This window comes from Sinocyclocheilus grahami, unplaced genomic scaffold, assembly GCF_001515645.1.
Source record: "Sinocyclocheilus grahami isolate Dianchi unplaced genomic scaffold, SAMN03320097.WGS_v1.1 scaffold174.1, whole genome shotgun sequence".
In the NCBI taxonomy this organism is placed as follows: Eukaryota; Metazoa; Chordata; class Actinopteri; order Cypriniformes; family Cyprinidae; genus Sinocyclocheilus; species Sinocyclocheilus grahami.
In genome coordinates this window covers 513,802-528,262 of record NW_015505353.1, presented here as the reverse complement: position 1 = coordinate 528,262, position 14,461 = coordinate 513,802, and the positions used below count along the sequence as shown (strand labels likewise).

Sequence of the window (14,461 nt, the reverse complement as noted above, 5' to 3'; positions counted from 1 at the left end):
GTACACCAAGAGGGGGAACAAAAGCAGCTTTTACAGAAAGTACAGAGAAAGAAACTCTCCATATGCACACACTGCGCTTGAAACCTTCTCTGTATTCTGTTCCACTCTCTCTTTTACTCACCTCAGCGTGAGAATGAGATACAGGAATCATATTATCATAGGAGCACATCCACTGTATCATCTCTGCATATGTGTTTGTGCAAGACTATGGATTATAGTTTCACAAAGTAGCCCTTCACTGTCTTATCATCCTCACGGACAGAGAAAACTAATGAGGAACAGGATACAATGAAACACACACGCATAGATACAGATGCAGGGATCTAATAAGCTCAGAGATGCTCGTCTGGTATTATTCACCTCCTCTCTTATTGAACAGGGAGGACAATAGAGCAGTGTGTGTGTGTATCCATCCACACGCTCCCACTGGAGACTTTGCACGCTCCTGTTTATCAGCACAAGGGGATGGCCGGCCTCGTAGCAGATACGGCGAGTGGTCTAAAATGAATCCCTCAGCAAAAACCATTCGCCTTTCTGAATAGAAGTGTTGTGCTTTACACAAACGTGCACCGTGCGGCTTATCTTTATTTTATCTGGAGCAGAGGAGATGAGCCATGTGTTAAAAAGACAGGCCAAAGTGTTACATGCTGCAACCGAAGGTTTTGAAGCCTCTCTTGAGCCTTTGCGTGCATCAAGATGGTGGAAAGCTCCACTAATGCCCAACTACCGTTACATCAGATGCACTTAAGGGTTGGCTAATTATCTCCAGCTCTTCCTTTTCCGTTCATTAAATTTAGCAATTGCAACACAGATGCAATAAAGGTGATGTGTCCTCATTAATGGACTTTACGGGAGAAAATTTCTTGTTTGTGTGGTGGAAATTTCCGTTCCGTTCACCCATACTGACATCCTGTGTGATATGTTGCAACATAGACATTTAGTTGAAAATCAATGTTAGTTGAATTGCTTTTCAAGCAACAAATCACCAAAAAACAACTACACTATATATATATATATATATATATATATAACTTTTTTCTTTTTTACTCTTTTACTTCATAACTAATATGATCATTATTTATATGCTGTATAATTTTATAAGAAAATAAATTAATAAGAAATGAATACTGTTATTCAGCAAAGACGCAGTAAATAGATTAAATGTGACACAAATACTTAGTTGTTGTTGTTGTTGTTGTTGTTGTTTTTTTGAAATGCTTTCCATTTATCGAAAAAATCCTGAAAAGAGTATCATGGTTTTCATAAAAATAATGAGCAGCACAACTGTTTTTAACATTGAAAATAATTAGAAATCATAGAATCACGTGACACTGAAGACTAATAAGGAGCTTTGCAATTTCAGATTGCATTTTACAGTACATTAAAATAGAAAACTGTTTTTTTATTGCAATAATATTTCACAGTATTACTGTTTTTACTGTATTTTTGCATGAGAGACTTTTCAAAAATATTTTGACGTTTAGTAATACTGTTAATTAGCTTAAGCATATGCTTTTTTATTTATTTATTTTTTACTTAATTTCATGTGAAGTCACAGGTGTGCATAAAAAGTGTCTGATTTGTAGATTGTCAGTCAGCTGTTTTAAAAGAGCCATTATATTTGTATTGAGGTACGATGCTGAGCTCTGTACAATTACAGATTCATAGAATTTACGACACTTTAGAAAATTGCAATTACAGAAAAGCAGACATCATCATGCAATCGTCATTTCTTTCAGCAAACATAAAGCATCACATTCACAGCAGTACAGACATTATCCATCCTCTGCACAACGTTTATTAGATCTGACAACAAAGAGTTAAGCAATGGAGGCACTTACAGTCTGGACGGCAAGGTCATCTCACCCGTCTTGGGAAATGCTTTGTGTTCTCCAGAAGACCTTCATTGTCACCTGCAGACATTGTGAGATTAAGAGCAGTACAGTCAGTTATTTCTCTGTGTTACTTTGGAAGTTTCTCCTCACACTCAGAAACAATGTATGTGCAACGCAAGCAGCTTTGGGTGTTCAGAGAGGAGTGTTGCACAAGAACATGTTTACCTTGTAAAAATAAACAAAACAAACAAATCGCAGCTAAGCTCTCAAACCGAGTGTGTGGAGATGAAGAGGAGGCTGAGAAGTGGAAAGGGAGGCAGAAATGAAGTGGTTGTGTCTCCCTGTGGCAACTCCACAGCATGGCGCGAGGAAGGAGAGAGAAATGCAGGGACTGCAGATGCAAATTAGCTTTATAGCTAACTCTGGCACAACACTGTTGTTGTGCGTTGTCCCTGTACAAATAAATTGAATAAAAAAAAATAGAGAGAGATTGGAAGTCAGAAAATAAAAAGAAATGTGGTTGAGGAACATTTCTGTATTATTGATAACAGTGAGTGGATGAGTGGAGTTCTACTTGTTTTTACTTTCCCTCTTTCTGCCTCTCTCTTTCTCTCTGAAGGTTTGTGGTTTGTGATTGGTATGTGGAGGGTGGATGTGCATCGGAGAGCTGGGTGGCTGACAGTGGTCTCCGTCTAGCTCCAAATGCCAATTTGCGAGCTGTCTCATTCCATCTTGACGAAAAGTCCTATTCTCTCGTCGGTGCTGCTGGAGGGAGGGGTGGGGTGTGAAGTGGGCTCCTGTGGGAGAGCTGTGGCTTCTATCATCCTTATCAAACCTGGCTTCTGCAGTCACACTGGATTTAGCTAACACTTGCTTAATACACTCCTCACTGAGCCTTAGGTGTGTGTGAGAGTGTGTGTTTAGGTCTCTGTGTGTATTACACTGGCATGTACAGCCAGCGTGTGCCAAGGGATTTGCTCTTGTGAGACGATGCATACATAGTTAGACGGAAGGGAAATTATGTATTTGCAATTGCTACCGGCTGTGAATCTTCGCAAAGACTCGTGTTACGATTACTGCGTAGATCAACTTTGCTTTTGTGATTAGTGGATGTTGATTTGGATGGAATGCTGAGTGCTAATTAATTTGAAATATTTAAGTTAGGGATACATGACATACACTGTATTATCTTTTAAAAGTTTATGGTTAGTAATAATGTTTTTGAAAGAATTCTCTCATTCGCACCAAGTCTGTATTTCCTTTAATTATGTTGAAAAGAGTTTAATATCTTTGTGGAAACCTTGATACTTTTTTCTTCTTAAATGAATGAAAAGTTGAAAAGAACAGCATTTATTTGAAATATAATTTTTTTTTGTAGCAATGTAAAAGTCTTTACTGTCACTTTTGATAAATTTGATATGACTTGGTTGTATAAAAGTATTAATTTAATTTAAAAAGTAGTTTTTATCAACAATGTTTTTGTCAGTATGGGTATGTTTAATACTGGATATTTAACTATTCATTTTACATTTAAGTTGCAGTACCTTTGCCATCATCTAATAATTTAATAACACTTCTAAATGTAATCTTTAGCAAATCTCAAAATTAATCTTTTTTTTTTTCTTACTGTATATAACAATGTTGTGATGCCTAAATTCACTTGTAGCATAAAAATGACTGAATTTCATTTTTATAATTTTATTATTTTTCTGTTTATTTACAGCAAAACTATATAATTCTAATTTAATTTGTAAATATCTTAATTCAAACATATATACATTAATAATCAGCTGATAGATTTTGGACATAATTGTTTTTTCTTTCTTTCTTTCTTTCTTTCTTTCTTTTTCAGGGGAATATGTGTGTATTTTTAGAATGTCACTAGATGGTTACTAGGGTGTTCTGGAATATTGATAGAAAGTTGCTTACTGGCCAAAGTTTAAAGAGCTCACTGCCAAGTCTCTATGGTATTTTGGTCCCTCAATATAACTTGGTCTCCTCCTTAGGTTTTTATTATCAATAAAGCCTGATAGCTTAGAAAGTAATAGCACACCTTGTTTCACGCAAAATTTATCATTCATGCCTGTGGCACAAATGGTGCAGAATAAGTTTAATACCTAAGGTAAGCTATATACTGTATATGAGGTAAAACTATTTTGTGAAATTTTGCATAATTTTGTATTCATTATGCATAGTTGTTTCCTTGAATTAGAATGAAAATCATCCACAAGATGCCTGCTAATATCATCAACACACATACTGAACTTTGACCTCTCTCTGTCTCTGTCCAATCACAGCTCCCACATCGCAGAGTGACATTCTCCACAGCCAATCAGGCGCAAGATCTGCAGGATCCCTCTCAGCACAGTTACTACGACAGCGGTCTGGAAGAGTCAGAGACACCCAGCAGTAAGAGTTCTTCAGGGCCCCGTATCGGGCCCCTTGCCCTACCTGAAGACCACTACGAACGCACTACCCCAGACGGCAGCATCGGAGAGATGGAACACCCCGAGAACGGTAAGAAGAGGTGGTGTGTCCCCCTCCTTTTTTATTATTACTCCATCTACTCTATTTGAGAACAATATTTTTAGACCTTCTATATATTGAAGACTTTTTTAAAGAAATGGCTGGTAATGAGCTGCACTGAGCAGTTTACTTGTACACCCTTCATCACACGCTCGCTTTGCTTTAAAACAAAAAGTACTAAAATAAGGTCAATCTGAATTCATCAGCATTGCAAAAGTTTTTATGTGACCTAAATGTCAGAATTTAAGCAAATTAACCACTGATTTGAATATGTTGTCTATTCACTTTGTGAGCTTTGTCAACATGCACCTACATATACAAAAAAAGCATTAATTCTTGGCAAGATATTGAAATGACCTAGTCATATTAGCACACGCACACCAAGAAGACCTTATATAATCCTCCTCCACTGTAGCTGTAGGGACCATAAAGTGAGGGAGGCCGCCTCTCCTTCCTGCCCAGCTGGAGGTGCTCCCGAACAGGCCAAAAATCCTCAGCAACAGAACTCTGAGAGGGTGGAAGTCGTAGCCAAAAGGCAGGCTGGCAGAGAAAGCATTTAGAATTTCAATTACTGTGGAATTAATTAGTGCTGTGTATGTGTGTACACATACAATATAATATTCTGCTTTAAATTAAAGTTGAGCTCAGTTAACAGCACTTGTGGCATAACGTTATTTACCAGAAAATTTTTGACGTGTCTTTCCTTGAAAATAAAAAGACAATAAATTGGGTTACATTATGAGGGTAAGTATGATTTTAGTGTTAAAAAAACAAAAAAAGACACAGGCTGCATTAAATGATTCAGAATTTACAGTAAAGTCTTATACATTGTTTAAAAAAAGATTTATATTTCTAATAAATGTTGTTCTTTTAAACTGTCCATTCATCAAAAATGTGTAATGGTTTACATAAAAATATTAAGCAGCACAACTGTTTTCATTCATAATATAATAAATGTTTATTGAACACCAAATCATATCAGAATGATTTCAGAAGGATCATGTGACACTGAAGACTGGAGTAATAATGCTGAAAATTCAGCTTTGCCATCACAGGAATGCACTACATTTTAAAATATATTATATTATGCATATTTTATTAGTAATAATTCTAAATATTACTATTTTATTGTATTTTAATCAAATAAATGCAGCCTTAGTGAGCATATCAAAAGCATAAAAAATACCAACCACAAACTTTTGAAAGAATGTATATCCAATTTTACAACTTTGTAGCCTTTGTTGCATTGACACACAAAGCATAACACCCTCAAATGCCCTTTAAAATGAAAAAGACCAACTTTGCAGCACAAATTAAAAAAATAATAATTAATAATTTTAACTTTACACTTTATTTTAAGGTGTCCTTGTTACAGTGTAATTATACATTTAAGTACTGAGTAATATTAATTAACTACATGTACTTACTATATGGTTAGGGTTAGGATAAGGGTTACTTGCATGTAATTATGCATAATTTATTGTTATTATAATAGTAAGTGCATGTAACGTCTCGGGTTACATTGTAACCCTCGTTCCCTGAAGGAGGGAACTGAGACGTCACGTCAGTGACCGACGAATTGGGATCTCGCTTAGAGAGACCAATCCACTTTGAGTGTAAACTAAACGAGCCAATGCACATTGTTACATTGTTACACATAGTTACATCCAGCTGCTGCTAATCACAGCGTGAGCATAAAAAGGCAGCCGGTGCAACGCATACCAGGTTTTCGCTGAGGAGCCGAGCCGGTGAGCCGGCCGCTCAGCGGTGGTACAGCAGCCGTGGTGACGGGACGTGATGTCTCCGTTCCCTCCTTCAGGGAACGAGGGTTACATACGTAACCGAGACATTTCCTTTCAGTCGGTCACTCCGAGTCACGTCGGTGACCGACGAATTGGGATCCCTACCAAAGCGCCATGGATGCTGCCCCTTCCAGTGTCCTGTGCGAGCCGCCTGCGCCCCTTTGTGGTGTAGGCCGGGACTCACAACAAGAAGACCAGTCACTGTTGTCATAACACTATCCACTCAGTGAGATTGGATAACACTGGGAAAACGTATCAGGAACGTGGTACGTGGTACGTGTCCACTTGGAACAGGAACATTGCGGAAGCCCCATCCTTCCTGAAGGAGGTTTCGAAAGCACTTACACATATGACATCCGTTTAGGTGCATATGGAAAATTAGAGGTGATTGTAACCCTCATGGAAATGGCAGAAGTATGCCGGGGAAACACGGGCTCTGAGGCTATACCGTGGACTTTACACATATGGGAACCAGTTAGGCCTCTACGTATGGAACCCAGCCCTCTACATGTTCTCACAGATTCAGCGAGTGAGGGCCTGGCGTCGGACGTTCCGCCACGTCTGGCTGTCGATGGGACGCAGGAGCTCGACAGGGCCTACAGTACGGACACTCTGGAGCAGTTTTAGCAAGCCGACACTAAACTGGCGCCTCTCAGTGCCTCTACCCGTTTGAGGTGAGAACACAGGAGGATACCGGCTCCACACGAAGGCTATATAATCTAGCGAACGTGTTGGGGGTCGCCCAGCCCGCAGCTCTACAAATATCTGTCAGTGAGGCACCACGAGCCAGCGCCCAGGAGGATGCAACACTCCTAGTAGAGTGAGCTCACAACCTGAGTGGGCAGGGCACACCCTGTGCCTGATAAGCCAGGGTGATGACATCGACAATCCAGTGGGCCATCCTCTGCTTAGAGACAGCCTTCCCCTTCTGCCAGACTCCGTAACAGACAAAGAGCTAGTTTGAGGTCCTAAAGCTTTGTGTCCGGTCTACGTAGCATCTCAAGGCTTGGATGAAACAGAGCAAAGCTAGGACTGGGTCTGCCTTCTCCGGGGCAGTGCTTGCAGGCTCACCCACCTGATCCCTGAAGGGAGTAGTGGGAACCTTGGGCACATAGCCGGGCCGGGGCCTCAGGATTACCTGGGAGTCAGCCGGCCCAAACTCTAGGCACGAATCGTCGACCGAAAATGCGTGCAGGTCCCCTACCCTCTTGATGGAGGCCAGCGCAAGCAGGAGCAGAGTTTTCATTGAAAGAAACTTTAGCTCGACTGATTGCAAAGACTCAAATGGGCCCTGCTGTAGTGATTTGAGCACTAGAGACAAGTCCCAAGAGGGTATAGAGGAGGGCCGGGGAGGATTTAACCTTCTCGCCCCCCTAAGGAACCTGATGACCAGATCATGCTTCCCTGCTGACTTCCCTTCCACGGGGTCATGGTTAGCAGCAATCACAGCGACATAGACTTTAAGGGTGGAGGAAGACAGCCTTTGATTCAACCCTTGCTGCAAAAAGGAAAGCACGACCCCGATCGGGCATCTCCGGGGGTCTTCCCAATGAGAAGAACACCACTCAACGAACAGGTTCCACTTCAAGGCTTATGCGTGTCTCGTAGACGGTGCTCTCACCGAAGTGATGGTGTCAACTAAATCTTGGGGTAGGTCACCAAGAACCTCTGCGTCCCGTCAAGGGACCAGACATGAAGTTTCCAGAGGTCTGGACGCGGGTGCCACAGGGTGCCCCGTCTCTGAGTCAGTAGATCCTTCCTCAGAGGAATCTGCCAGGGAGGGGCTGTCGAGAGGAGCATTAGTTCGGGGAACCAGGTCCGAGTGGGCAAATATGGCGCCACAAGCAGGACCTGATCCTCATCCGCCCTGACCTTGCACAGCGTCTGTGCGAGAAGGCTCACTGGGGGAAACGCATACTTGTGCAGGCCCTGCGCGGCCAGCTGTGTGCCAGTGCGTCCGAGCCAAGTGTTCCCTCGGTCAGGGAGTAGAACAACTGGCAGTGAGAGGTTTCTGGAGAGGCAAACAGGTCTACCTGAGCGGCTCCGAAACGTCTCCAAAATAGCTGGACTGTCTGGGGATGGAGTCTCCATTCTCCCGGGAGCGTAGCTCGTGACAATTCGTCGGCCGTACAGTTGAGCAGACCCGGAATGTGAATGGCATGAAGTGACCTCAGAACCTTCTGACTCCAAAGGAGGAGGTGGCGGGTGAGTTGCGACATGCGACGGCAGCGCAGACTACCTTGTCGGTTGATGTACGCAATGGTCGCTGTGTTGTCCGTTCAGACCAGCACGGGCTTGCCTCGTAAGCACACTTTAAAACGGTTCAAGGCAAGGCGCACTGCTAACAACTCTAGGCAATTGATATGCCAGTGCAGTTGGGGGCCCGTCCATACACCCGACACTGCGTGCCCGTTGTACGTGGCCCCCCAGCCAGTGGTGGAGGCATCCATGTAAACCACAGCATGCCTGGAGACCTGTTCTAGGGGCACTCCTGCCCGGAGGAACGTAAGGTCTGACCATGGGGTGAAGGTTTGGCAACAGGCCGGTGTAACTTGGACCCGATGAGTGCCGCACTGCCACGCCCACCTCGGGACTCGGCCATGAAGCCAGTGCTGGAGCGGTCTCATATAAGGCAGCCCAAGTGGCGTAACTGCTGCTGCAGCTGCCATATGCCCCAGGAGCCTCTCAAATAGTTTCAGTGGGACCGCTGTCCTGCCCTTGAACGAATTCAAGCAGTTCAGCACCGACTGCACACATGAGGCATGCTGTCTGTTCGACTGAATCCAACTCCATACCAAGAAAAGAGATCCCCTGCGTCAGGGAGAGTTTGCTCTTTTCCCAATTGACCTGAAGGCCCAACCGGCTGAGGTGTGAAAGCACCAAGTCCCTGTGTGCACACAACACTGTCGTGAAGTGGATGCCACTGAACTTGGGGGGATTCCGGGCGAACTGAATCGCATAGCCGAGGCTGATGGTCCGCAGAAGCCAATGAGATGGGTTGGGTAGCGCTAGCCAGGCACCCAGATACCGTACAAGTGGGACCAACGGAACCACCGCCGTACCCGCAGTGGGGCAGCAAGGTGGAAGGCAGGGACCAAACTTGGGCGGCTTGTGAGTGGACCGAAGAGAAGTCTGAGTGTGCGGTGCAACGCTTATCTGGTTCCACAGTTTGGCAGAGGGTGCGTGAGTAGGGCCTTTGCTGACGCTCTCGAACCGCCCGCTGTTGCCAATGGAGGAGGATGAGTGTGGTCCGGTGCTGGTCCGTCCGCGACTGTCCGTGCCCTCCTGGGACCCAAGGACAGAGAAAACCGCTCTCTCATCGAGATTTTACAGATTCTCCACCCGGCCCTCCTCCGGGGGAGGGAGAGGTGCCTTCACCATCCCCCAAAGAGCAGCTTCCTCCCTCTCTGGGTCACCCGTCCCGGGGCATTTTGCTCTTTCGCTCACCACCAGGTTTGACGGGGCCTGGACCGATGGGGCGGCCTGCCTACACCCAGCTCCACGGTGCTGCTTGCTGGAGGCAGATGCGGCGCGGAACCAGGGGCAGATGCAGGGGGCCGCCCTCGGTGACGAGCAGGCTGGGGCGCTGCGGGCAGCGGACAGGTGGAGGCAGCAGCTGCCCGCCGGGGCAGGGTGTGACAACCCGCCTCAGTCTGCTTCTGTGCAGACGAGAGCTGCTGGGCCAAGCTCTTGACTGCGTCGCCGAAGAGGCCGGTCTGGGACACAGGGGCATTAAGGAACCAAACTTTGTCGGCGTCCCTCATATCAACCAGACACAGCCAGAGATGGTGCTCCTGGACCACAATTGTGGACATCGCACGACCCAGAGAACTCGCGGTGACCTTCGTCGCTCAAAGCGTGAGGTCAGTAGCAGTTTGGAGCTCTTTCAGAACTTCCGGATCATGACTACCCTCGTGCAAGTCTCTCAGTGCCTTGGCCTGATGAACCTACAGTAACGCCGTAGCGTGTAAGGTGGAGGCAACTTCTTCACAGGCCGTATAAGCATCGCCGGACAGGCCAGACGAGTACCTACAGACCTGGGAGGGAAGGCACGGTTCGCCCTGCCGGGTGGAGGCGGTATTAGGACACAATTGCATCGCAACCGACTGATCCACCAGGGGGACCCTTGTATACTCCCTAGCTGCACCACCGTCGAGGGTGGTGAGGGAGAAGGAACCAGCAGGTCGGTTTACAGCAGTAAAAGGTGCCGTACATGACCTGGTGAGCTCCTCATGCACCTCCGGGAAGAAAGACACTGAGGCGGGAGCCACCCCGAGAAACCAATCGTCCAACCTCGAGGGCCCGGGACGTGGTGGAGGTTTCCACTCGAGCCCTACCCTCTCGGCGGCCCAGGAAAGCATAGCCGACATCTCTGGATCCGATTCAGGCCTTGCCACCATCCCAGAGGGCGGCAGCACAGCCGAATCTTCCTCTCCAGAGAGCTCTCCCTTCGATGCAGTGATCGACATCCGGTCGTCGGGAGGAGCACCGAAGGATACCACTGGTACGCTCTTTGAAGAGGGCCCAGCGCGTTCCTTTGGCGTCTCAACTGGTTGCGAAGCGCTAGAGGAGTGATGGTCCCCCGAGGGTTGGTTCCCTGAGGGGTTTGCCACCACTGTAACCCTCAGACCGCCCGTGCTACAACAACGTAGCTCCGCCCCCCTGGAGGAAACGGGGCCTGGCCCGCAGCTCCGAGATGGTCACCTTCCCGCAATGGGAACATGACTCATCCACGAACGCCACCTCAGCATGTTTAATGCCCAGACATGTGAGGCCGCAATCATGACCATCAGCCGGTGCCAGGTAACGACCACATCCAGAAACGCACGGGTGAAACGGCATCTTTAATAAGACAATCCGTAGTCTTTACAAAGACGCACCTGCTTATTGTACTCTTTTAGAGAAATTGGTTTTTTTAGGGAAATACTCTTTTACGTACTGAGACGCACAGGGGAAACGGCCGTTTGCAGCACGACAGGGGGTAGTGCAGTCTGAAGTGCGCAACCCACTTGACACAGGAACGACCACCGCTGAAGCGCCGTCTGCCAACACAAAAAGCTCCCAAGAACTCGCTAGACTCGTCACACACAAAGCAGTCTGGTAGGAGCAGAACGATGTTGTCGCTCGGCTCCGAAGCAAAAAGCTGGTATGCGTTGCACCGGCTGCCTTTTTATGCTCACGCTGTGATCAGCGGCAGCTGGATGCAATCATCGCATGCCAATGTGCGCTGGCTCGTTTAGTTTACACTCGAAGTGGATTGGTCTCTGTAAGCAAGATCCCAATTCGTCGGTCACTGATGTGACTGAAAGGCAACTTATGTAAAAAGGACACCTTAAAATAAAGTGTTACCAATTTTGCTGTTAAATCCAAATGACACATTTTATTTCCTTTGTAACTGCCTCTTTATAACCTCTTTTTTTTAAGTATGCCACGGTATGCCACAAATTCTGTCGCTTGTATTTAACCTGGAAAATTCTGTTAAAGAGGTCAGAATACATGAAAAGAGACTCAAACCAAGAATAGCCGAAGTATCAGCTGAAGGAATGACTCTGAGAGAAAAAGAACAGAAGTATGACTAAGGCAGTGAGGTGGACTGAGGCCTAAATGTCATGGCTGTCTTCCCACATCAGTGTTTTTACTGCAGCTCCAGGACTGTGTGTGCGTGTCTGCAGGGAGGGCCACCCAGACAGGTCACACTTATGGCATCTGTACACACACAGCTGCTCGCCGAAGCCCGTGGCAGGTGCCACCAACCACGAGAGCGCGCACACATGCTGAGAAGTACAGTATGACGTCCTGTGCATGCAGAAATTAGGTCAGGTGCGATGGGGGTTAGTCAGGATTCTTAACCTATTTGCCCACCGGTACTTCCTTAGGATGTATATATATAAGGGCGTGCGTGTGTTTGCGTATGTTATCGTTGTAGACAGACTCCACTTGTGCCTGTTGACCCTGACGATGGTGGTTTGTCTTCATGGATTGCTGCCAGCTTCCTGGGGTCAACATCTCTGGCGCTGAGGGGAGAGTTTTACTGTACTCCCTCACATCGCTAAAACACAATAGAGCTAATAAAAGGGGATCTTAAAATAAATAGTCCCAGCGCTCGAAATGACTTTAGCAGCCATGCAACGCAGCAGTGCTAGTCTATAAATACAGCGCTGCTCTTCAAATGAGCTCTGCTTCATATAGCCACTATGGATAATGCATGGATGTAATGTGCGAACAAGGGCACGGTGATTGTGGAATGATACTATGAGGCATGAAAGTGACAGGGCAACTGAGTTAGCACAAATGCACCTTTATGAGTCTGCCTGGCAACTTGTGATTTGGCTCATGCACCTTTTTTAAGAACATTGTCAAAACATATGAAATGAGGGAACTTGTAAGACAAGGACTAATGTCTAATGAGATATTTATGGTACATGGAATAAAGCCACTGCCTTCTGTTTCCTTAAAGGTGAAGCGTGTAATTTATGTGCCACTATGGCACCAAACAGACCTGCGAAAATAACTGTGAAGAAGTTTTAAACATCTGTCATTGTTCAGGTAATTCTGTTCCAAACTCGTCCAAGTCAGTCACTCAAACGAACAGTTTGCAGTTCCGTTTGGTGCCACTAGAGACACAGAAATTATTCACTTCACACTTCAGTAAATTTTGAACGGTAGTGTTATAATTTCTCACAATTTGTTATTATATGTCACTTTGTGACTTTATATTTCAAAACTGCATCTTTATTTCTCAGAATTATCTACTTTAAAATGCCAATATGGCTTAATATCTCCTAAAGAGACATTATATCTGATAAACAAACAAACAAACAAACACATCTTCATGAAAAATGTGATGTACCCCCCAACCCCACCTTTTTTTTAAAGAATGTAATTGTAAATAAAGTTATTATTTCCTATAATATTTTATAAATGCATCCATTATCTGCCATTTGGATAAACAGGTAGACCAGCACCAGAATTTAAACCATTGGCAGAAAGGCACCAGATGCCACACTTCTCAGATAAAGAGGGGTTTTTTTGTGTGAAAATGCCATAAAACTAGAGTGTTTACACTCTTTGGGGAAATCAACCCACGGATGGCTTACTTATAGTTGTCTCTGCAAATTAAAAAGCATTTTAACATTGAACTGTGCAGATCAAATTTAATTAGGTTCAGTGTGTCACTTCACAATGATGTGAGCATGAATAATTTAAAGATGATGTGTGTAACTTTTTCCATGTTGAAATATTTTCTCCAATTCCGCTTTAACATGCAGAGACAACTAAAAACAAGACATCCAGGTTGTTTTCTCCAAAAAGTGTAAACACTGTGACTCTGTGCTGGTATCATATATTGTCTTGTTTGTATGAAGTTTGTTGTTGTTGTTATTATTATTATTATTATTGGATTTCTATTTGATGCCACTAGTAATACTGAAATTACACAGTTTACCTTTTAATAATTCCTTATGAGAATATTGGCAGATTCAACTTAGACATTTTACTTCTTGAATTTGCCTGATCCAGTTTAGAAATTCACCTTTATTATACCTCAGAAAGAGAGGTGGAGGATAAAAATAAAAATCAGATTTATCTTCATGTTTTCAAAGACAATCTTTTGCATAAGGCCATTAGGAGTCAGAACAGGTTGCACCTGGTTCCTTTCTGTTCCAGAGACCTCTTCCAACAAGACAAAGCCTTGTCTCAGTTTCAATCTTGTTCTCTCTTTATTCTCTCTGTTCATTGCTCTGAGAAGAGAAAGAACCAAAGGGTATCCAGAGGGAGATGACTTAGCACAACTGTCTTAAAAAATATCCAGGCGCTTGATATGGACATGGGCATGGACCAGGTTATCTTTTCTGAAGTAGATGTTATCTCTGATGGGCTTGGAGTTACTCCTGAAACAGTAAAACATCACTTTTGCTATAGTTCATATTTAATGAGGAAATTAGGAGTATACAGTATCATCATCAGTTTGTTTTCAGCAGTGGTTCTGAACTGGTGGGTCACATCCGTTCTGACATATCAGGACTGCATGGGGAAAACAATGTTAAATGCAAAAAAAATTAAGAAAAAAATACCTGTGCACTGTTTTGATAGCAAAATAAATATTAAATGTAAGTATGTTTAAATAATTAATGTTTTGAATTAACTTTTTGTTTATATATATATATAAACAAAATGACACAAATACAGTCCATCCGATGTTCTTACAGACCCAAACGCATTTATACCTTACAGATAGCATTGATATAAAACAAATAAGGTGATTACATGTGTTTTAAAGTTGATCTAACAATTTGCTTT

The 14,461-nt window shown here is 44.3% G+C and overlaps 1 protein-coding gene across 3 annotated transcripts in view; it reads left to right on the top strand.

Annotated features, from left to right (window-relative positions):
* Positions 1–14,461, top strand: part of LOC107593598 (protocadherin-1-like) — a 168,375-nt gene that overhangs the window by 92,129 nt on the left and 61,785 nt on the right. For all 3 annotated transcript variants that reach the window (XM_016283376.1, XM_016283377.1, XM_016283378.1), the window contains exon 4: positions 4,133–4,352. In XM_016283376.1, coding sequence (XP_016138862.1) covers positions 4,133–4,352 — 220 coding nt within the window. The remainder of the gene's footprint in view (positions 1–4,132; positions 4,353–14,461) is intronic.